The following is a 21,375-nucleotide window of genomic DNA, read 5'->3' on the forward strand; positions in this document are numbered from 1 at the left end:
CCGACGTCGCACACTGGCCGCTCTAGGCGTTTCTGGGAAAGTTCTCTGGTTTCCCCGGACACTTTAGCAATTCGGAGGGTTAAACTCCATGCTACCTATTATACCATAGAGTTTTCCCTCCCAAATTGCTAGAGCGTCCGGGAAAACCATAGAGTTTTCCTTTGGGAACCCCCAGGGTGGGAGAAACACCACCTGACTCGGGGACTCAGCAGGCCTATCTGGTGCCCACCCAACGGTGCTTTTGCCCAATAAGACTTCTGATTGGCTATTGGAGATTGGATTGGTGGTGTCAATTTCTTGAAAAGGTTCCTTTGGCAGCAGCTGACACCACAGCACAAAGATCTTCACAGTGTGACAGAAGGTCAGCCGTGGAAGCCATTTTGTGGCTGGCTCCACCTCCTGTAGCAGCCATTTTGTGGCAGGCTCCACCTCTTGTAGCAGCCATTTTGCGGCTGAGTCCACCACACTGTGTCAGGTTTTCAAAGGCGATTGCAGGCCCAAAGGTTTGGGGACCCCTGAAATAAATTATAGACCCTCTATGACTACAACCACATTTCTCATCATCTACTTTCTGCTCCCACATTTTTGTCCTGGATTGGTTGTCAACCTCTCAAGAGGGAGAAGAAGACGACATCCGATTTATATTCCGCCCTCCACTCAGAGTGGCCTACAGTCTCCTTTCTCTTCCTCCCCCCACAACAGACACCTTGTGAGGTGGGTGGGGCTGAGAGAGCTCTCCCAGAAGCTGCCCTTTCAAGGACAGATTCTCTGAGTGGCCTACAATCTCCTTTCCCTTCCTCCCCCACAACAGATGCCCTGTGAGGTGGGTTGGGCTGAGAGAGCTCTCCCAGAAGCTGCCCTTTCAAGGGTGGCTACAATCTCCTTTCTCTTCCTCCCCCACAACAGACACCCTGTGCGGTGGGGTGGTGCTGAGAGAGCTCTCCCAGAAGCTGCCCTTTCAAGGACAGCCTCTGCCAGAGCTATGGCTGACCCAAGATCATTCCAGCAGGTGCAAGCGATGATCACCGTCTGAAAAGCAGAACTCGGCGATCACCATCTGTAAAGCAGAATTGCCAATATTGTAATGATACAACACCATGAAATAGCTTTTTTTTTAAAAAAAAAATTAATTGTAATGGTGTTTTATCTATTTTATTGATTTATTGATTTTAATTGTGTAAATGAATTCTGTGAGCCGCCCTGAGTCCGCTTGCGGAGAGGGCGGGATAGAAATTTAATGTAAAAATAAATAAGTGGAGGAGTGGGGAATCAAACCTGGTTCTCCCAGATAAGAGTCCGCACACTTCACCACCACACCAAACTTGCTGAGCTTACCAGCATTATGATGCGATCCATTAGACGGTTGAGCTTGGTTTTCTTCAGTCTGATCTTTCCACAGTTTTTCATTATTTTGGAATCAGCACCTGGATCGGAGAGATTCCGGAAAGAAACATGACGAAACCCATTAATCCATCCCCACCATCCAGTTAAGAACCTGCTAGAGAGCTGGGGATCTGGGGCACCCCACAGCCGTGCCCACGTTCCACCACACCATCCTGCCTCACCCGCATAGATGACCAGGCCGTAGCAGACCTCCGTATTCCGGATCCTACAGCCGCGTAGCAAGATCTGCTCGGTGTCCACAGGGTGTGTCTCGCCATGCCATTCCAAGGTGCCAATGAAATGATGCAGCCTGCTGTTTGGCCCTTCGCAAGTCACTATCCCTGAGCCACCAAAAGAAGAAGAATTGGTTTTATACCCCACTCTTCACTGCCTGAAGGAGTCTTGGAGTGGCTTACAATCCCCTTCCCTTCCTCTCCTCATAATAGAATAGGCTTGCCAATCCCCAGGGCCCAGCGGGGGTTCTTCCGCTTTCCCAGACTCCTTCCCGCCCCCAGTCAGCTGGCCGAAGGGGGGAAGCCCCGCCCCCAGAGGACCATGAGCCTTACCACCTCCGGAGGCTCCAGTTTCCGATTGGAAAGGTTTCCTCTCGGGATGGGGTGTCTGTGTTACTTTGGAGAAGTTGGCAGCAACTCGTGAGTAGAGAGCCCCATCCCTTGTTTCAGAGTCCCCAGAAACGGGGGAGGAGGGGGGGAGGTGAGGAAACGTCTGCTGAGCACTTCATTATTCCCTATGTGGAGATCAATTCTCATAGGGTATAATAGGGAATTGATCTGGAAGTTTCGAGGGTTCTGGGGAAGCTGTTTTTTGAGGTAGAGGCACCACATTTTCAGTATAGTATCTAGTGCCTCTCCCCAAAGTACCCCCCAAGTTTCAAAATGATTGGACCAGGGGGTCCAATTCTATGTGCCCCAAAAGAAGGTGCCCCTATCCTTCATTATTTCCTATGGAAGGAAGACATTTTAAAAGGTGTGCTGTCCCTTTAAATGTGATGGCCAGAACTCCCTTGGAGTTCAATTAGCTTGTCACATGCTTGTTCCTGGCTCCGCCCCCAAAGTCTCCTGGCTCCGCCCCCAAAGTCCCCAGATATTTCTTGAATTGGACTTGGCAACCCTACAATAGAAGAAGATATTGGATTTATATCCTGCCCTCCACTCCAAATTTCAGAGTCTCATAGCAGCTCACAATCTCCTTTATCTTCCTCCCCCACAACAGACACCCTGTGAGCACCGTTCCCTCTAAGCTGCAGAGTAGGGTTGCCAATCCCCAGGTGGGGGCAGGGGATCCCCCGGTTTGGAGGCCCTCCCCCCGCTTCAGGGTCATCAGAAAGCGGGGGGAGGGGAGGGAAATGTCTGCAGGGAACTCTGTTATTCCCTATGGAGATTTATTCCCATAGAAAATCATGGAGAATTGATGCGCGGGTATCTGGGGCTCTGGGGGGGCTGTTTTTTGAGATAGAGGCACCAAATTTTCAGTACAGCACCTAGTGCCTCTCCCCAAAATACCCCCCAAGTTTCAAAACGATTGGACCAGGGATCCAATTCTATGAGCCCCAAAAGAAGGTGCCCCTATCCTTCATTATTTCCTATGGAAGGAAGGCACTGAAAAGGTGTGCCATCCCTTTGAATGTGAGGGCCAGAACTCCCTTTGGAGTTCAATTATGCTTGATCTTGGCTCCACCCCTAATGTCTCCTGGCTCCACCCCCATTGTCCCCAGATATTTCTTGAATTGGACTTGGCAACCCTACTGCAGAGTCTTGTGAGCAAAAATGCTACTTCGTGAGCTACCGGCATTAAAGTTGTGAGCTGCTGCATCAATTAGTGTGCTCTGGGGTCATCCTTCCTGAGCTAAGACAAAAATCTGTGAGCTGGAGGCTAAAAATCAGTGTGCTAGCTCACGCTTAGAGGGAACACTGCCTGTGAGGTGGGTGGGACTGAAAGAGCTCTGACAGAAGCTGCCCTTTCAAGGACAACTCCTGTGAGAGCTATGGCTGACCGAAGGCCATTCCAGCAGCCGCAAGAGGAGTGGGGAATCAAACCCGGTTCTCCCAGAGTCTGCACACTTAACCACTACACCAAACTGGGTCTCCAGTCCGCGCTCCAAGTAGCCATGTTCTCCAGGGAAACTGATCCCTATTGTCTGGAGATCATGTGCAATTGGAGGAGATTTCCAGGCCTCACCTTGAAATTGGCAACCTTAGATGAACACCCCCCCACACACCATTTATGCTGCCATGAGTTTTATGATGGAAGAAAGGTGGAATAAAAATGGAGTAAGGAATAATTTATTCCGTGCAATGCTATTTTAAGGATGTCTGAAATCTGGTCTCAGATTCTACCTCACTCTGTTTCCTGGCAGGTCTACTCATAAGAAGATAAATAAAAGCGGCAGCAGCTTTCACTGACCGTCGAAGGACGCCATGTTCTCCACATTGGCTAGCTCTTGGTGGGTTACCAGGAGGGCCTGTCTGTACTTCAGATTCGTCTCTCTGAAAACGGAAGTGTTAGTTTAGGGTTAGCACGGCCAAGTTCCCGCTCCCTACTCTTTCCCACCCCCCCACCCCCAATAATGCAGCTGGCCAGAGAAAAACAATCTAATAATTTTTATTTAAAAATCTAAAAGAATGACATCACTTCCTGAAAGCAACATCTATCTTTCCTAGGAATCATGAATTTAAATTTTGTATGTTAAGTTCATAGAATCATAGAGTTGGAAGGGATCTCCAGGGTCATCTAGTCCAACCCCCTGCACAATGCAGGAAACTCACAAACACCTCCCCCTAAATTCACAGGATCTTCATTGCTGTCAGATGGCCATCTAGCCTCTGTTTAAAAACCTCCAAGGAAGGAGAGCCCACCACCTCCCAAGGAGGAAGCCTGTTCCACTGAGGAACCGCTCTAACGGTCAGGAAGTTCTTCCTAATGTTGAAACGGAAACTCTTTTGATTTAATTTCAACCCATTGGTTCTGGTCCTACTTTCTGGTGCCACAGAAAACAATTCCACTCCATCCTCTATATGACAGCCCTTCAAGTACTTGAAGATGGTGATCACCTCTCAGCCGCCTCCTCTCCAAGCTAAACATGCCCAGCTCCTTCAACCTTTCCTCATAGGACTTGGTCTCCAGACCCCTCACCATCTTCGTCGCCCTCCTCTGGACTTGTTCTAGCTGGTCTATATCCTTCTTAAAATGTGGTGCCCAAAACTGAACACAAGACTCCAGATGAGGTCTTGCCAGAGCAGAGTAAAGCGATACCATCACATCACATGATCTGGACACTAGACTTCTGTTAATACAGTCCAAAATTGCATTTGCCTTTTTAGCCACCACGTCACACTGTTGACTCATGTTCAGCGTATGGTCCACTAAGACCTCTAGATCCTTTTTGCACAGGCTACTGCTAAGACAAGTCTCCCCCCTCCTATAACCATGCATTGGATTTTTCCTACCTAAATGCAGAACTTTACATTTATCCCTGTTAAAATTCATTTTATTGATTTTAGCACAGTTTTCCAGCCTGTCAAGGTCATCCTGTGTCCCGTTTCTGTCTTCGTCTGCGTTTGCAACCCCTCCCAATTTAGTATCATCTGCAAATGTAATAAGCATTCTCTCTATTTCTTCATCCAGATCATTGATAAAGATGTTGAACAAAACAGATCCTTGAGGCACTCCACTCGTCACTCCTCTCCAAGAGGATGAGGAACCATTCACAAGTTCCGGAGTGTAAGAACTGTGGCCAGAGGAAGTGTAAAGGAAACACTTGGACCTTGAACCTAGGACATGTTGCCGCCACTACACCTGTTGGATTACTCTACAAAGAAGATCAGTCAAGTTCATCTGCGTCTTTCAACAAAAGGAAGGGAATGAAAGCAGAGGTTTCGCCTGACGATATATGAAGTTTGAGTCTCAATAATAGACTGTATTTGCTTTAAGAGACGTTTGGAATTGTTTTGCAGTATTGTTTAAGTAAAAGAGGGCATGTGCACTTAAATTGCAACATATAGTTCCGCGATGTTTTTCTTGTCCTACCAAACCTCACACTGCGAGTTTCCTAATTACCTTATTTTCCACCTGGGGATTGGCAACCTTAGCTGACTTCCAAACCATCATTACACCGAAGGCAGTGATGCTGAGCTATGGGACTTGTCCTCCTGGTTCAGGCAACCTCTAAACCTAAACAGGCCACCCATCCTATGCATCCCCTGATACCACACACACAACCCCTCCCACAAGGTATGAGGGGCTTTAGCCCAAGGCAGCCTGATTCCCACAACTAGAAAATAACGTTACCCATCGATGTCCATCGTTTCCACGTAGCAAAGGCTGTTGGGTTCTGAACTGGAGAGCAAGAGCAGGTCAGCCTTGAAGAAGAAGAAGAAGAAGAAGAAGACTGAAGATTTATACCCTCGCCCTTCTCTCTGAATCAGTGACTCAGAGCGGCTTACATTCTCCTGTATCTCCTTCCCCCACAACAGACACCCTGTGAGGTGGGTGGGGCTGAGAGAGCTCTCCCAGAAGCTGCACTTTCAAGGACAGAGTCTCAGAGTGGCCTACAATCTCCTTTCCCTTCCTCCCGCACAACAGACAACCTGTGAGGTGGGTGGGACTGAGGGAGCTCTCCCAGAAGCTGCCCTTTCAAGGTCACAGTCTCAGAGCGGCCTACAATCTCCTTCCCCTTCCTCCCCCACAACAGACACCCTGTGAGGTGAGTGGGGCTGAGAGGGCTCTCCCAGAACCTGCCCTTTCAAGGACAGAGTCACAGAGCAGCCTACAATCTCCTTTCCCTTCCACCCCCACAACAGACACCCTGTGAGGCAGGTGGGGCTGAGAGAGCTCTCCCAGAAGCTGCGCTTTCAAGGACAGGGTCTCAGAGTGGCCTACAGTCTCCTTTCCCTTCCCCCCCCACAACAGACACCCTGTGAGGTGGGTGGGGCTAGGAGCTCTCCCAGAAGCTGCCCTCTCAAGGTCAGAGTCTCAGAGTGGCCTACAATCTCTTTTCCCTTCCTCCCGCACAACAGACACCCTGTGAGGTGGGTGGGGTTCAGAGAACTTTCCCAGAAGCTGCACTTTCAAGGACAGATTCTCAGAGCGGCCTACAATCTCCTTTCCCTTCCACTCCCACAACAGACACCCTGTGAGGTGGGTGGAGCTGAGAGAACTCTCCCAGAAGCTGCCCTTTCAAGATCAGAGTCTCAGAGTGGCCTACAATCTCCTCTCCCTTCCTCCCCCAGAACAGACACCCTGTGAGGTGAGTGGGGCTGAGAGAGCTCTCCCAGAAGCTGCACGTTCAAGGACAGAATCTCAGAGCGGCCTACAATCTCCTTTCCCTTCCACCCCCACAACAGACACCCTGTGAGGTGGGTGGGGCTGAGAGGGTCTCACAGCAGCTGGCCTTTCAAGGACAGTCTCAGAGCGGCCTACAATCTCCTTTCCCTTCCTCCCCCACAACAGAGACTCTGTAAGGTGGGCGGGGCTGAGAGGGCTCTCCCAGAAGTTGCCCTTTCAAGGACAGAGTCTCAGAGCAGCCTACAATTTCCTTTCCCTTCCTCCCCCACAACAGACACCCTGTGAGGTGGGTGGGGCTGAGAGGGCTCTCACAGCAGCTGGCCTTTCAAGGACAGTCTCAGAGCAGCCTACAATCTCCTTTCCCTTCCTCTCCCACAACAGAGACTCTGTGAGGTGGGTGGGGCTGAGAGTGCTCTCCCAGAAGTTGCCTTTTCAAGGACAGAGTCTCAGAGCAGCCTTCAATCTCCTTTCCCTTCCTCCCCCACAACAGACACCATGTGAGGTGGGTGGGGCTGAGAGAGCTCTCCCAGAAGCTGCCCTTTCAAGGACAGAGTTTCATAGCAGCCTACAATCTCCTTTCCCTTCCTCCCCCACAACAGACACCCTGTGAGGTGGGTGGGGCTGAGAGAGCTCTCCCAGAAGCTGCCCTTTAAAGGACAGAGTCTCAGAGCGGCCTACAATCTCCTTTCCCTTCCTCCCCCACAACAGACACCCTGTGAGGTGGGTGGGGCTGAGAGAGCTCTCCCAGAAGCTGCCCTTTAAAGGACAGAGTCTCTGAGCGGCCTACAATCTCCTTTCCCTTCCTCCCCCACAACAGACACCCTGTGAGGTGGGCGGGGCTGGAGAGGGCTCTCACAGCAGCTGCCCTTTCAAGGACAACCTCTGCCAGAGCTATGGCTGACCCAAGGTCATGCTGGCAGGTGCAAGTGGAGGAGTGGGGAATCAAACCCGGTTCTCCCAGGTAAGACTCCGCACACTTAATCACTACAGTATACTGGCTCTCAAACTAAACCAAAGGAGAAACAGAAGAGTTGCTACCAGAAGTAGTGTTGCCAGCTCCAGTTTGGGAAAATCCTGGAGATTTTTTGGGGGAAGGGACCTGGAGAAAGCAGGATTTGGTGAGGGGAGAGACCTCTACAGGTATGATGCCATAGAATCCACTCTCCAAAGTTGCCATTTTTTTCCAGGGGAACTGATCTCCGTAGTCTGAGATCAGCTATAATTTTGGGGAGCTCCAGGTCACACCTGGAGGTTGGCAACCTGGTCCTTTCCAGGACCCTAGTCAGCTTATATAAAGTTCCTTGGTGATCTCTAGTGTTGCCCAGTCCCCCGCGGCCTCCCGGAAGTGACGTCATCACATCAGCGACATTGCGCACCTGCCACTCCAGGAGCGTCCAGGAAAACTCTATGGTCTTCCTGGATGCTCTAGCAATTTGGGATGAGGGACTCTATGGTACCATAGAGTTTTCCCTCTCAAATTGCTAGAGCATCTGGAAAAACCATAGAGTTTTCCCAGAAGCTATATGGTTTTCCTGGTTGCGCCAGCAATTTGGGAGGGGGGACTCTATGGTGCCATAGAGTTTTCCCTTCCAAATTGCTAGAGCATCTGAGAAAACCACAGAGGTTTCCCAGAAGCTCCTAGAAACTCCTAGAAGCCCAGAAGCTTCCCAGAAGCTCTATGGTTTTCCTGGATGCTCTAGTAATTTGGGAGGGGACTCTATGGTACCATAGAGTTTTCCCTCTGAAATTGCCAGAGCGTCTAGGAAAACCATAGAGTTTTCCCAGAAGCGCCTAAAAGCCCAGAAGCTTCCCAGAGGCTCTATGGTTTTCCTGGATGCTCTAGTAATTTGGGAGGGGACTCTATGGTACCATAGAGTTTTCCCTCCCAAATTGCTTGAGCATCCGGGAAAAGCATAGAGTTTTCCCAGAAGTTTGCATAGCGGCCGGCACGATGACATCACTGCAAATGACATCATCACAACTTTGGGGCAGGATCCACCCAGCAGCCTAAAGCAGGCCGGTGTGTTGGGAACCCCCAGAGCAGGGAAAACCACCCCCAGCCTGGGAGCTGAGCAGTCCTAGCATTCTCCCACTTAGGCATCACCTAAAAGTAAAGTAAAGGTCCCCTGTGCAAGCACCAGTCACTTCCGACTCTGGGGTAACATTTTCTTGGCAGACTTTTTGCAGGGTGGCTGGCCATTGCCTTCCCTAGTCATTTACCTACCACTTGCTACATTGTGGTACCACACCCTGTGGCGCAGAGCGGTAAAGCTGCAATACTGCAGTCCAAGCTCCTTGCTCACGACCAGAGTTCGATCCCGCGGAAGCTGGGTTTTTGACATCAACTCAGCCTTCCATCCTTCCGAGGTCGGTCAAATGAGCACCCAGCTTGCTGGGGGGAAAGTGTAGAGGACTGGGGAAGGCAATGGCAAACCACCCCAGAAAAAGTCTGCCGTGAAAACATCGAGATGCAACGTCACCCCAGAGTCGGAAACGACTGGTGCTTGCACAGGGGATCCTTTCCTTTTCCTACCATATTGCTGGATCGCCTTCATCAATCTGGGGATCACCAACAAACCTGGATTGTTCTACCACCAGTCCACTTCAGGGCAATCCTTCCAGACGAACCATCATCTAGTTCTGACATCCACGAGGTCCCTTTTCCATGACAATATTCCATTATAATGTACACAGGGTTTTTTTAATAGCAGGAACTCCTTTGCATATTGGGCCACACACTCCTGATGTAGCCAACGCTTCTGGAGCTTACAGTAGACCCTGTACGAAGAGCCCTGTAAGCTTCTGGAGGATTGGCTACATCGGGGGGGGGGGGTGGCCTAATATGCAAAGGAGTGCCTGCTACAGAAAAAGCCCTTATTGTGCACATTATACATTACAAAGCTAAATGCAGGTGAAGAGAAGAGCTCGCTTACTGGCACAAAGCTGTCCTTGCGGAGGCAAACAATGTCGCCCACATGTATATCCCGCCATTTCTTCTTGTGAAATCTGTGAAGAACAAGACAAAACACAACCTTATATTCTCAAGGGGGCAGAGGAGAAGAAGAAAATATTGGATTTATATCCCGCCCTCAGAGTCTCAGAGCAGCCTACAATTTTCTTTCCCTTCCTCCCCCACAACAGACACCCTGTGAGGTGTCTGAGAGAGCTCTCCCAGAAGCTGCCCTTTCAAGGACAGAGTCTCAGAGCAGCCTACAATCTCCTTTCACTTCCTCCCCCGCAACAGACACTCTGTGAGGCAAGTATGGCTGAGAGAGCTCTCCCAGAAGATGCCCTTTCAAGGACAACTCATACGAGAGCTATGGCTGACCCGAGGCCATTCCAGCAGCTGCAAGTGGAAGAGTGGGGAATCAAACCCAGTTCTCCCAGATAAGATTCTGCACACTTAACCACTGCACCAAACTGGCTCCAAACTGCCCCATCCTTCTGTCTGCTTTTATTCCCCTTATAAAATTTTCAAACTTCCATCCACCTCTGGAGAAAGGGAATCTGAGGTACCCCATGATGGCAACTGCCAATACCTTCAGGGGGCACACAACACATAAGTATCTTGCAGAACTCAGTGCCACAAGAATTCACTGCCACAGGAGGTGGTGGCAGCTACAAGCATAGCCAGCTTCAAGAGGGGATTGGAGCAGAGGTCCATCAGTGGCTATGAGCCACAGCGTATTGTTGGAACTCTCTGTCTGGGGCAGGGATGCTCTGTATTCTTGGTGCTTTGGGGGGGGGTGTCACAGTGGGAGGGCTTCTAGTGTCCTGGCCCCACTGGTGGACCTCCTGATGGCACCTGGGGTTTTTTGACCCCTGTGTAACACAGAGTGTTGGACTTGATGGACCTTTGGCCTGATCCAACATGGCTTCTCTTACGTTCTTATGGGAAGGCAATCTGTAGCAATTAATGGATGTATATGTCCCCATTCGTATTCTTGTTTTTTGGGGGGGAAGGGGGACAGTGGAGGGCTTCTAGTGTCCTGGCCCCACTGATGGACCTCCTAATGGTGCCTGGTTTTTTGGCTACTGTGTGACACAGAGTGTTGGACTGGATGGGCCATTGGCCTGATCCAACATGGCTTCTCTTATGTCTGGGTCAGTGATGCTCTGTATTCTTGGTGCTTGGGGGGGCACAGTGGGAGGGCTTCTAGTGTCCTAACCCCACTGATGGAACTCTCTGTCTGGGGGCAGTGATACTCTGTCTTCTTGGTGCTTTGGGGGGCAACAGTGGGAGGGCTTCTAGTGTACTGGCCCCACTGATGGACCTCCTGATGGCACCTTGGTTTTTTGGCCACTGTGTGACACAGAGGGTTGGACTGGATGGGCCACTGGCCTGATTCAACATGGCTTCTCTTCTGTTCTTATGTGACACAGAGTGTTGGACTGGATGGGCCGTTGGCTTGATCCAACATGGCTTCTCTTATGTTCTTATGTGACACAGAGTGTTGGACTGGATGGGCCATTGGCCCGATCCAACATGGCTTCTCTTAGGTTCTTAAGACATAGCACCAGAAGGTGGACTTAATGCATCTTTTATGGTTCTCCCTGACCCCACCCCAAGCCATCCTATTCCTGGTAAGCACAGGGGCAAGGGACACTCTATTTGGTAGTGGTTATAGCTCTGTGACGGTGCAAAGCACCATCAAGCCACAACTGACGTATGATGACCCTGTAGCATTTTCAAGGCACGAGACAACAAGCAAGGACCATCCAGGAGAGGGGAGAAGTGATTAGGCATCGCCTGCCTCTGCGTAGCAACCCTGGACTTCCTTGGCGGTCTCCCATCCAGGGGGTGGAATTCTAGCAGGAGCTCCTTTGCCTATTAGGCCACACACCCCTGATGTAGCCACTCCTCCTGGAGCTTCCAGCAGGCCCTGTGAGAAGAGCCCTGTAAGGAATTCTAGCAGGACCTCCTTTGCCTTTTAGGCCACACACCCTTGATGTAGCCACTCCTCCTGGAGCTTACAGTAGGCCCTGTACGAAGAGCCCTGTAAGGAATTCTAGCAGGACCTCCTTTGCCTATTAGGCCACTCCTCCCTGATGTAGCCAGTCCTCCTGGAGCTTACAGTAGGCCCTGTGAGAAGAGCCCTGTAAGGGATTCTAGCAGGACCTCCTTTGCATATTAGGCCACACCCCCTGATGTAGCCAATCCTCCTGGAGCTTCCAGTAGGCCCTGTGAGAAGAGCCCTGTAAGGAATTCTAGCAGGACCTCCTTTGCCTATTAGGCCACACACCCCTGATGTAGCCACTCCTCCTGGAGCTTCCAGTAGGCCCTGTGAGAAGAGCCCTGTAAGGGATTCTAGCAGGACCTCCTTTGCATATTAGGCCACACCCCCTGATGTAGCCAATCCTCCTGGAGCTTCCAGTAGGCCCTGTGAGAAGAGCCCTGTAAGGGATTCTAGCAGGACCTCCTTTGCCTATTAGGCCACACACCCCTGATGTAGCCAATCCTACAAGAGCTTACAAGGCTCTTTTTTGTAAGCTCTTGGAGGATTGGCTACATCGGGGGGGGGGGGGGTGGCCTAATATGCTAAGAAACTCCTGCTAGAATTCCATCCCTGATGAGAATATGTGTTATTGTATGTTCTGTTCTGTTTTTTATCTTACGCCAGTGTTGAAGTTTTTTCTAAAAATCGAAACGGGGAAATAAAAAAACATCTGGGGTCTTCGTCTGGACTTCATGGGCTAAAAGAACCTCAGCGTGGAAATGAATCTTTATTCATTATTGCCTAGCATCGGTTACAACTGCTGTTACAATTGCATATACCGTCCCTCCATTGCTTTTGTACTGTTTTGTTCCAGGCTCTCATGACTTAACAAAAGCAACAATTTCAAAATTTGCTATAGAAACTAATTTGATGGCATGCTTGTCTGCACAGATGGAATTCTAGCTCTTTTTTGTAAGCTCCTGGAGGATTGGCTACATCAAGGGGGTGTGGCCTAATATGCAAAGGAGCTCCTGCTCGAATTCCACCCCTGCGTCCCATCCAAGTGCCCTGCTTAGCTTCCAAGATCTGACGAGATTCGGCTTGGATGCGCCAACCAGAACAAGGTAATGCCTCAGACTGAGTATAAAATCTGTCATTTATCTTTGTGTGTGTGTGTGTGTGCGTGTGTGTGCATGCACGTGGACACACACCTGGAAGTCATGGCGACCTCTGGTGACTGACCCTTCCTGGGGACATGCGGGATATTCAGAGAGGTGGCTGAATAAAGCCTGCTCCTGCCCCCCCCGACTGCTGGTATTCCAATGAGGTCACAAGGGGTAGAATTCTAGCAGGAGCTCCTTTGCATATTAGGTCACACCCCCTGATGTAGCCGATCCTCCAAGAGCTGACAAGGCTCTTTTTTTTATGCTCTGGGAGGACTGGCTCCATCAGGGGGTGTGGTCTAATATGCAAAGGAGCTCCTGCTAGAATTCCACCCCTGGAGGTCACGCGTCCAAGTATTCGACAGAGTCAGCCCTAGTTAGCTCCCAAGTTCTGACGAGATCGGGTTTGACTGGGATAACTGGGTCAGGCCTATGATTGGTCTGTTTTGGACAGACATTAATCTCTTTTTGACCGATGCAGCTGGCAGAGTCAACAAGGAGAGCAGAGCGATGACTACAGGTCCTGAATATGCAAGAGGTGAGCCATTGCTCACTCCCTGGATGGGAATGCTGTGAATCGTTTCCTGCCGTTAATAGTACTGTAGATTCAGGACAGACAACAAGAAGTCCTGCTTTGAACAACAGCAAAACAATATGCCGAACTCGTAGCCCCAGAATGTGGTGACAAGAGGATTTTAAATGATTAGAGAAATTCATGGAGGAGAAGTCCATTAACAGCTATTGGCCACAGAAGCCAAGTCTTTTTTTTTTGTAGCAGGAACTCCTTTGCATATTAGGCCACGCCCTCCTAATTGCAGCCAATCCTCCTGGAACTTACAGTAGGCCCTGTAAGAAGAGCACTCTGAGGTCTAGGACAACTGGCTGCATCAGGGGTGCTACAAAATAATAATAATAATAATAATAATAATAATAATAATAATAATAATAATAATAATAAAATTTTATTTGTATCCTGCCCTCCCCGCCGAGGCAGGCTCAGGGCGGCTAGCAACATTTCATAAAAATTATACAGAGTTTAAAAACACATTAGCTTTAAAACATGCCAATTAATCGAGTATTATACGAGTTTCCAGGTGCTAATTCCATTTATAAATGATAATAGCGAAAGCCACCCAACAGCGGTCTCTCAGCCAGCAAAGGCCATCCTGAAAAGGGTGGTCTTGCAGGCCCTGCGGAACTGGTCAAGGCACCGTGACAGAAGCTTACTAACCTTCCTCCGTGGTAGGCTTCCCTTTTTCTCTGGAGCAAACAAGCAATTTCACACAAGCTGCTCCGCGCCGCCATTTTTTGTCACGGCAACCCCCCCCCCCCCAATTTGACATGCGGCAACGTAAACCGGAAAAAAAATCGGGGCATAGCAAAAAATGACGGTGCGGAGCAGCTTGTACAAAAATCGCTAAGCTTGCCCCGGAGAAAAAGGGAAAAGGGGCGCTTTTTTTGTAGCAGGAACTCCTTTGCATATTAGGCCACGCACCCCTGATGCAGCCAGTCCTCCTAGAGCTTACAATGCTCTTCGTGCGAAATCAGTCTGTGTCTAAAGCACCACCAAACTGCAGGTGACTTATGGAAATCCCTCAAGAGGTTTTCAAGGCAATAGACGAACAGAGGTGATTTCCCATTGCCTGCCTCAGCACTGCGACCCTGGGCTTCCTTGGTGGTCTCCCAACCAAGTACTAACCAGGGACGGCATTTCTTAGCTTCCAAGATCTGAAGGGATCAGACTAGCCTGGGCCATCTAGGTCTGGGCAAGGGCTAAACATAAGAACATAAGAGAAGCCCTGTTGGATCAGGTCAATGGCCCCTCCAGTCCAACACTCTGTGTCACATAAGAACATAAGAGAAGCCATGTTGGATCAGGCCAATGGCCCATCCAGTCCAACACTCTGTGTCACATAAGAACATAAGAGGAGCCATGTTGGATCAGGCCAATGGCCCATCCAGTCCAACCCTCTGTGTCACATAAGAACATAAGAGCAGCCATGTTGGATCAGGCCAATGGCCCATCCAGTCCAACCCTCTGTGTCACATAAGAACATAAGAGAAGCCATGTTGGATCAGGTCAATGGCCCATCCAGTCCAACACTCTGTGTTACATAAGAACGTAAGAGAAGCCATGTTGGATCAGGTCAATGGCCCATCCAGTCCAACACTCTGTGTCACACAGTGGCCAAAAACACACACACACACACACACACTGTGGCTAATAGCCACTGATGGACCTCTGCGCCATATTTTTATCTAACCCCCTCTTGAAACTGTCTATGCTTGCAGCCGCCACCACCTCCTGTGGCAGTGAATTCCACATGTTAATCACCCTTTGGGTGAAGAAGTACCTCCTTTTATCCGTTCTAACCCGACTGATCAGCAATTTCATTGAATGCCCACGAGTTCACATGCATAATCTTGTAAACCTCTATCATGTCACCCTGCAGTCGACGTTTCTCCAAGCTAAAGAGCCCCAAGCGTTTTAACCTTTCTTCATAGAGAAAGTGTTCCAAACCTTTAATCATTCTAGTTGCCCTTTTCTGCACTTTTTCCAACATTATAATATCCTTTTTGAGGTGCGGTGACCAGAATTGCACACAGTATTCCAAATGAGACCGCACCATTTATTTATACAGGGGCATTATGATACTAGCTGATTTGTTTTCAATTCCCTTCCTAATAATTCCCAGCATGGCGTTGGCCTTTTTTATTGCAATCACACACTGTTTTGACATTTTCAGTGAGTTATCTACCACGACCCCAAGATCTCTCTCTTGGTCAGTCTCTGCCAGTTCACACCCCATCAACTTGTATTTGTAGCTGGGATTCTTGGCCCCAATGTGCATTACTTTGCATTTGGCCACATTGAACCTCATCTGCCACGTTGATGCCCACTCACCCAGCCTCAACAGATCCCTTTGGAGTGCCTCACAATCCTCTCTGGTTCTCACCACCCTGAACAATTTAGTGTCCTCCGCAAACTTGGCCACTTCACTGCTTACTCTCAACTCCAAATCATTTATGAACAAGTTAAAGAGCATGAGACCCAGTACCGAGCCCTGCAGCACTCCACTGCTTACCGTCCTCCACTGTGAAGACTGCCCATTTATACTCACTCTCTGCTTCCTATTAATTAGCCAGTTTTTGATCCACAAGAGGACCTGTCCTTTTACTCCATGACTCTCAAGCTTACTAAAGAGCCTTTGATGAGGAACTTTAGCAAAAGTTTTCTGGAAGTCAAGGTAAACAACATCTATCGGGTCTCCTTTGTCCACATGTTTGTTCACCCCTTCAAAGAAATGTAACAGGTGGGTGAAGCAAGATCTTCCCTTACAGAACCCATGCTGAGTCTTCCTCAATAACTCGTGTTCATCAATGTGCGTACTCATTCTGTCCTTGATAGTGGTTTCTGACAACTTTCCCGGTATTGAAGTCAGACTGACTGGCCTGTAGTTTCCCGGATCTCCTCTGGAACCCTTTTTAAAGATGGGGGTGACATTTGCTACCTTCCAGTTCACAGGAACGGAGGCAGATTTCAATGAAAGATTACATATTTTTGTCAGAAGATCCACAAGTTCAACTTTGAGTTCTTTCTAAACAGAACCTCCACATTCAAAGGCAATGGACCTCCTTGTTCCAACAGTGGGGAGTTTTTTAGAGAAGCCTTGTTGGATCAGGCCAAATGGCCCATCTACAATGCCGGCCCTAGGGTGCATTTATTTTTTATTTATTTGATTTATATCCCCCGCCCTCCCACCGAGGCGGGCTCAGGGCGGCTTACAACATAAAAGCATAGAACAATAACATTAATAAATATTAAAATACATATTCAATAATTTACAATAGTTAAAACAATTAAGACAGTTAAGACAAAGGAACAGAAACAGTCTATTACGGTAATTTGGTGTTAATTTGATGGTGACGGGCTTTCTCCGAAGTTCTTAAATACCAGTCAGTTGTATGCTAACCAGAAGAGGACAGTCTTGCAGTCCTTGCGGAACTGTCCAAGGTTCCGCAAGGCCCTCATTTCATCTGGTAACTGGTTCCGCCAGCAGGGGGCTGTGATTGAAAAGGCCCTGTCTCTGGTCGATTTCAGTGGGGCCTCCTTCGGCCCAGGGATTACAAACAGATTTTGTGATCCAGATCTAAGTACTCTCTGGGGAACATGTGGGCGAGACGTCCCTAAGGTAGATAGGTCCTAGGCCATATAGGGCTTTAAAGGTAATAACCAGCACCTTGTAATGAACCCGGTATACTATTGGCAGCCAGCGCAGTTCCCACAGTCCCAGCTGAATGTGCTCCCACCTGGGAAGCCCTAATAACAGCCGGGCCGCAACGTTCTGCACTAGCTGCAACTTCCGGTTCGGCACAGGGGCAGCCCCATGTAGAGGGCATTACAGTAGTCCAGTCTCGAGGTGACCGTTGCGTGGATCACTGTTGCCAGGACGCCCCAGGCTTCTCCCCACTCCTTTCTGGAACCAGAAGTGAGGAGGGAGCGAAGCCTCCTCCAGCTCTCTCTTCAAAGAACGCTCAGACGATGGCTGCCACAAAGCCAGTAGGACCAATCCTTGCCACGGCATGCTCCTCTGATCACATGGGGGCGTTCAGCAGAGTGTGGCAGAAGGGACGGGGGGCTGGCGGCGGCGGGGATGGAGCAGCAAATTTAAGCATTTGTCTTGGGCACCGGGAGGGGGAGAGCCCAATTCCCGGCGCCTAGGCAACCACCTAGTTTGCCTAGTGGGCGAGCTGGCCTTGCCCATCCAGTCCAACACTCTGTGTCACACAGTGGCCAAAAAAACCCACCAAAACCAGGTGCCAGAGTTAGGTCCTCTATGCACTGCTTGTGGGATTTCAGGGTCATCTGGTTGTCTACTGTGGGAAACAGTGAACACTGGGATTCACTGGAATGCAATAATGGAATGCCCAGGATTCCCTTCAAAGTTATGCTTAGACACCCTCCAGCTTTCACAATTGTTGCATAGACAGTTGCAGCTGGAGCCCCAGAGATCAACAGTCTCTGAATTAGGGGGTACCCCTGTGTCAGATTCAAAATGTCTCTGTGAATCTGACAAAGGGTAACCCCTAATGGAAGACTGTTTCCTAATGGAAGACATTATTCCATTCCGTTATTCATCCATCAGAGTTCTTTGTATGTTCTTCTGCGGTCTCTGCCAAAGTTCAGAAACATCCTGCCCTTTTGCAAAGATTTCTGGGGGGAAATATATAGAGCGTTTTCGCACTTACCTTAAGCAGGAGCGACGTCCCTCTTCACCGCGCAGCGTCTGCACGGTTTTCGCACTAATTGCTCCGGAGCACCTGGAAGAGCCGCAAAGTCCCGCGGCTTTTGCATCGCAAATGTAAACCACCAAAACCCAGTTTACATTTGCGACGCAAAAGCCGCGGGACTTTGCGGCTCTTCCAGGTGCTCCGGAGCAATTAGTGCGAAAACCGTGCAGACGCTGCGCGGTGAAGAGGGACGTCGCTCCGGCTTAAGGTAAGTGCGAAACGCCCATAGTCACAGCTGCTTCAGTGCCATCGTTGCAAAAAAAAAAAAAAACCTGATGTGATCCCAGCCAATCAGGGATCACACAGTGTAAGAAGTGAGAGCATGGCAACAGCTGGGCCAATCAGATCCGGCTGCAGGATGAAGTCCTGAAGCCAATGCAGGATGATGTCTTGAAGCCAATTCAGAATGAGGCAACCTGTCTTGCTCTGCATAAGTGCTGGGAAGGAAGGTTTCATAGCTATACTTTTCCCCGGGGGTGGCGAAGGGGAATATAATGGCTGCGCATCTCTCACTATATTTCGGCTCAGCCCTTCCTTACCTTCCCTCGGTCAAAATCTCACAGGGCCGGCTGTTGATTTCCCCATCACTCTGGTGCCGTACCTGAGAAGCAAAAGAAAAAAAATGAATTCCTGCCTTTTGATGTTTGCGCCCTTACAGCTTTTGCTGTTTTGTTATGCAGAAAGAGATGGCTATACCGAAAAGTGATAGTGTAACAAAAGGAAAAACTGTATAAAAGTAACAACTGTTGATCCAAATCTTAGCTTGCTACTCTATATTTGAAACAAACAGTTTATATCAATATTATTGGCAGAAAACAGTCTTCTGTTTTCTGGAGAGCCAGTTTGGTGTAGTGGTTCAGTGTGCGGACTCTTATCTGGGATAGCCGGGTTTGATTCCCCACTCTCCGCTTGTACCTGCTAGCATTGCCTTGGGTCAGCCATAGCTCTGGCAGAGGTTGTCCTTGAAAGGGCAGCTGCTGTGAGAGCCCTCTCCAGCCCCACCCACCTCACAGGGTGTCTGTTGTGGGGGAGGAAGGGAAAGGAGATTGTGAGCCGCTCTGAGACTCTTCAGGGGGTCCAGTTCTATGAGCCCCAAAAGAAGGTGCCCCTATCCTGCATTATTTCCAATAGAGGAAAGATAGTTAAAAGGTGTCAGTCCCTTTAAATGTGATGGCCAGAACTTCCTTTGGAGTTCAATTCTGCTTGTCACAACCTTGTTCCTGGCTCCACCCCCAATGTCTCCTGGCTCCACCCCCAAAGTCTCCTGGCTGCACCCTCCAAAGTCCCCGGACATTTCTTTAATTGGACTTGCCAACCCTAAGCATAATCAGGGCTTTTTTCGCGCAGAAACGCAGTTCTGGCTGGCTTGGTGTCAGGGGGTGTGGCCTATTATGCAAATGAATTCCTGCTGGGCTTTTTCTACCCCAAAAAGCCCTGAGCGTAATAAACAGGCTCAGTCTATATTCACTGAAACAGTGCATTTTGAACAGTTCCATGGACTCTATCCAAAAGATTTATAGGCTCCAACAAAGCATGGCAGATAAACTCCAATGAGGCGTGTCGATACGCACCCTAGGCGATCCATTTGCATGTTTCAAAGCAATAGCTTCATTCGGTGGCCTTCATTCACTGGAGACACTGCTCACAATTTTAATCTCACCAAGTCACAGTATTAACACAGGGAGTTAGGGTTGCCAATCCCCAGGTGGGGGCAGGGGATCCCCCGGTTTGGAGGACCTCCCCCCACTTTAGGGTCATCAGAAAGCGGTGGGAGGGGAGGGAAATGTCTGCTGGGCGCTCCATTATTCCCTATGGAGACTTATTCCCATAGGGTATAATGGAGAATTGATCCACAGGTATCTGGGGCTCTGGGGGGGCTGTTGCTTGAGGTAGAGCAGGGTTTCCCAAATTTTTCTTTCCCACGGTCTGGTTATTTTTACACTTCTCCTTCGTTGCCCACTAAAATTTGGGGGTGAAGCCAAGAGACTTTGGGGGTGGAGCCAGGAGACAGGAATTATGCCATTTCCTGTGGTGTCAAGGGCCAAGTGATGTCACTTCCGGGGCACACTGAACCAAAACTCCACCTTTTCCTGTGATGTCACTTCCAGGGCACTCCCCCAAACCTGTCTCATCTTCGGAAGTAAATACATTTTCAGAAAATCTCTCTGAAACTCATTCTGAGCCAAAATGGGAGTGGAAAGTGGGCGGTCCTCTCTTTTCACCTCCACACCTGCATGCACCTATCTGTGTATTCTTCTACAGCTTGCAAGCACTCCTAATGCCCATGTTCAATTGCCTGCACCACCTACACATCCCTTCCTCAACAGCACTGGCCAGTCTATGCAGTTGGGAGTGCTGTTGCCATTGCCATCAGGAATGCCAGCACTGTGTTCCACCCACACTGGGCTCTGGCAGCTGCTCTACCTCAAAATATGCTGACACATTTAGTAGGCCCTTCCTTCAGCTGCTACTACTGGAACCTTGCCTCAAGCTACAACCAAGCTTGCTTGATTTCAAGAAAATCTTTCAACAGCTATATTCTTACTTTTCTTTGGTTGAAACACTGGGAAATTGCTGTGAAAGGTAGCAGAGAATTGTACTGCAATTAATGAATTAATTTCAAGTTATATGTTCATACAAGCTTTTCTGCAGTTATCCCAAAAAGGATATTTATGAGGGGCTTCCAGCTTTTTAATGGCTGTGTTTCCCATGCCTTTAAAAGCAACCTGTTGTGCAGATACTTAGCCAGTGAACTACTTTCATCCTTTTTAATATCTGCAGGAGGAGTTTAATTTTGGTGTCAGGCAGCTGTTAAAAGCAGGACCAGTAAAATGGTGCCAAGTTCATAGTACCATCTCTTCCAGTGCTGCTGAGATATACTGCAGCAATCTCCAATAATCTATTTCTGCCCCACCCCTTTTACTCTTACTCACTGACACAGAAATCTCATAGAAGGCCACAACTGGGGGTGCCAACTTTTCATTGGCAGAGCTCCTGTGTCTGCAACAACAGTATGATGAATAGAAAAATTTCATCCAGCAAAAATAGAAGGAAAGAAAGAAAGAGAAAGGGAAAGAAAGAAAGAAACGGAAAGAATGGAATGGCATGGAAAAGAAAAGAAAAGAAAAGAAAAGAAAAGAAAAGAAAAGAAAAGAAAAGGAAGACATGGAAAGAAAGACATGGAAAGAAAGAACATAAACATAAGAGGAGCCATGTTGGATCAGGCCAGTGGACTATCCAGTCCAAAATTCCCTCATGCAATGCCCAAAAAGCACCAGAATGTCCACCAATGGGGC

The 21,375-nt window shown here is 49.1% G+C and overlaps 1 protein-coding gene across 1 annotated transcript in view; it reads right to left on the minus strand.

Moving 5' to 3' along the window:
* ATP8B3 (ATPase phospholipid transporting 8B3) overlaps positions 1–21,375 on the minus strand; it is an 89,602-nt gene that overhangs the window by 51,558 nt on the left and 16,669 nt on the right. Inside the window, exons 5-10 of the mRNA XM_060233492.1 lie at positions 18,619–18,680; positions 9,621–9,693; positions 5,692–5,762; positions 3,808–3,890; positions 1,566–1,724; positions 1,336–1,424 (exon numbers count right to left, since the gene is read on the minus strand). Of these exons, the coding sequence (XP_060089475.1) occupies positions 1,336–1,424; positions 1,566–1,724; positions 3,808–3,890; positions 5,692–5,762; positions 9,621–9,693; positions 18,619–18,680 (537 nt within the window). The remainder of the gene's footprint in view (positions 1–1,335; positions 1,425–1,565; positions 1,725–3,807; positions 3,891–5,691; positions 5,763–9,620; positions 9,694–18,618; positions 18,681–21,375) is intronic.

Source organism: Heteronotia binoei, chromosome 2, assembly GCF_032191835.1.
Source record: "Heteronotia binoei isolate CCM8104 ecotype False Entrance Well chromosome 2, APGP_CSIRO_Hbin_v1, whole genome shotgun sequence".
Classification (NCBI taxonomy): Eukaryota; Metazoa; Chordata; class Lepidosauria; order Squamata; family Gekkonidae; genus Heteronotia; species Heteronotia binoei.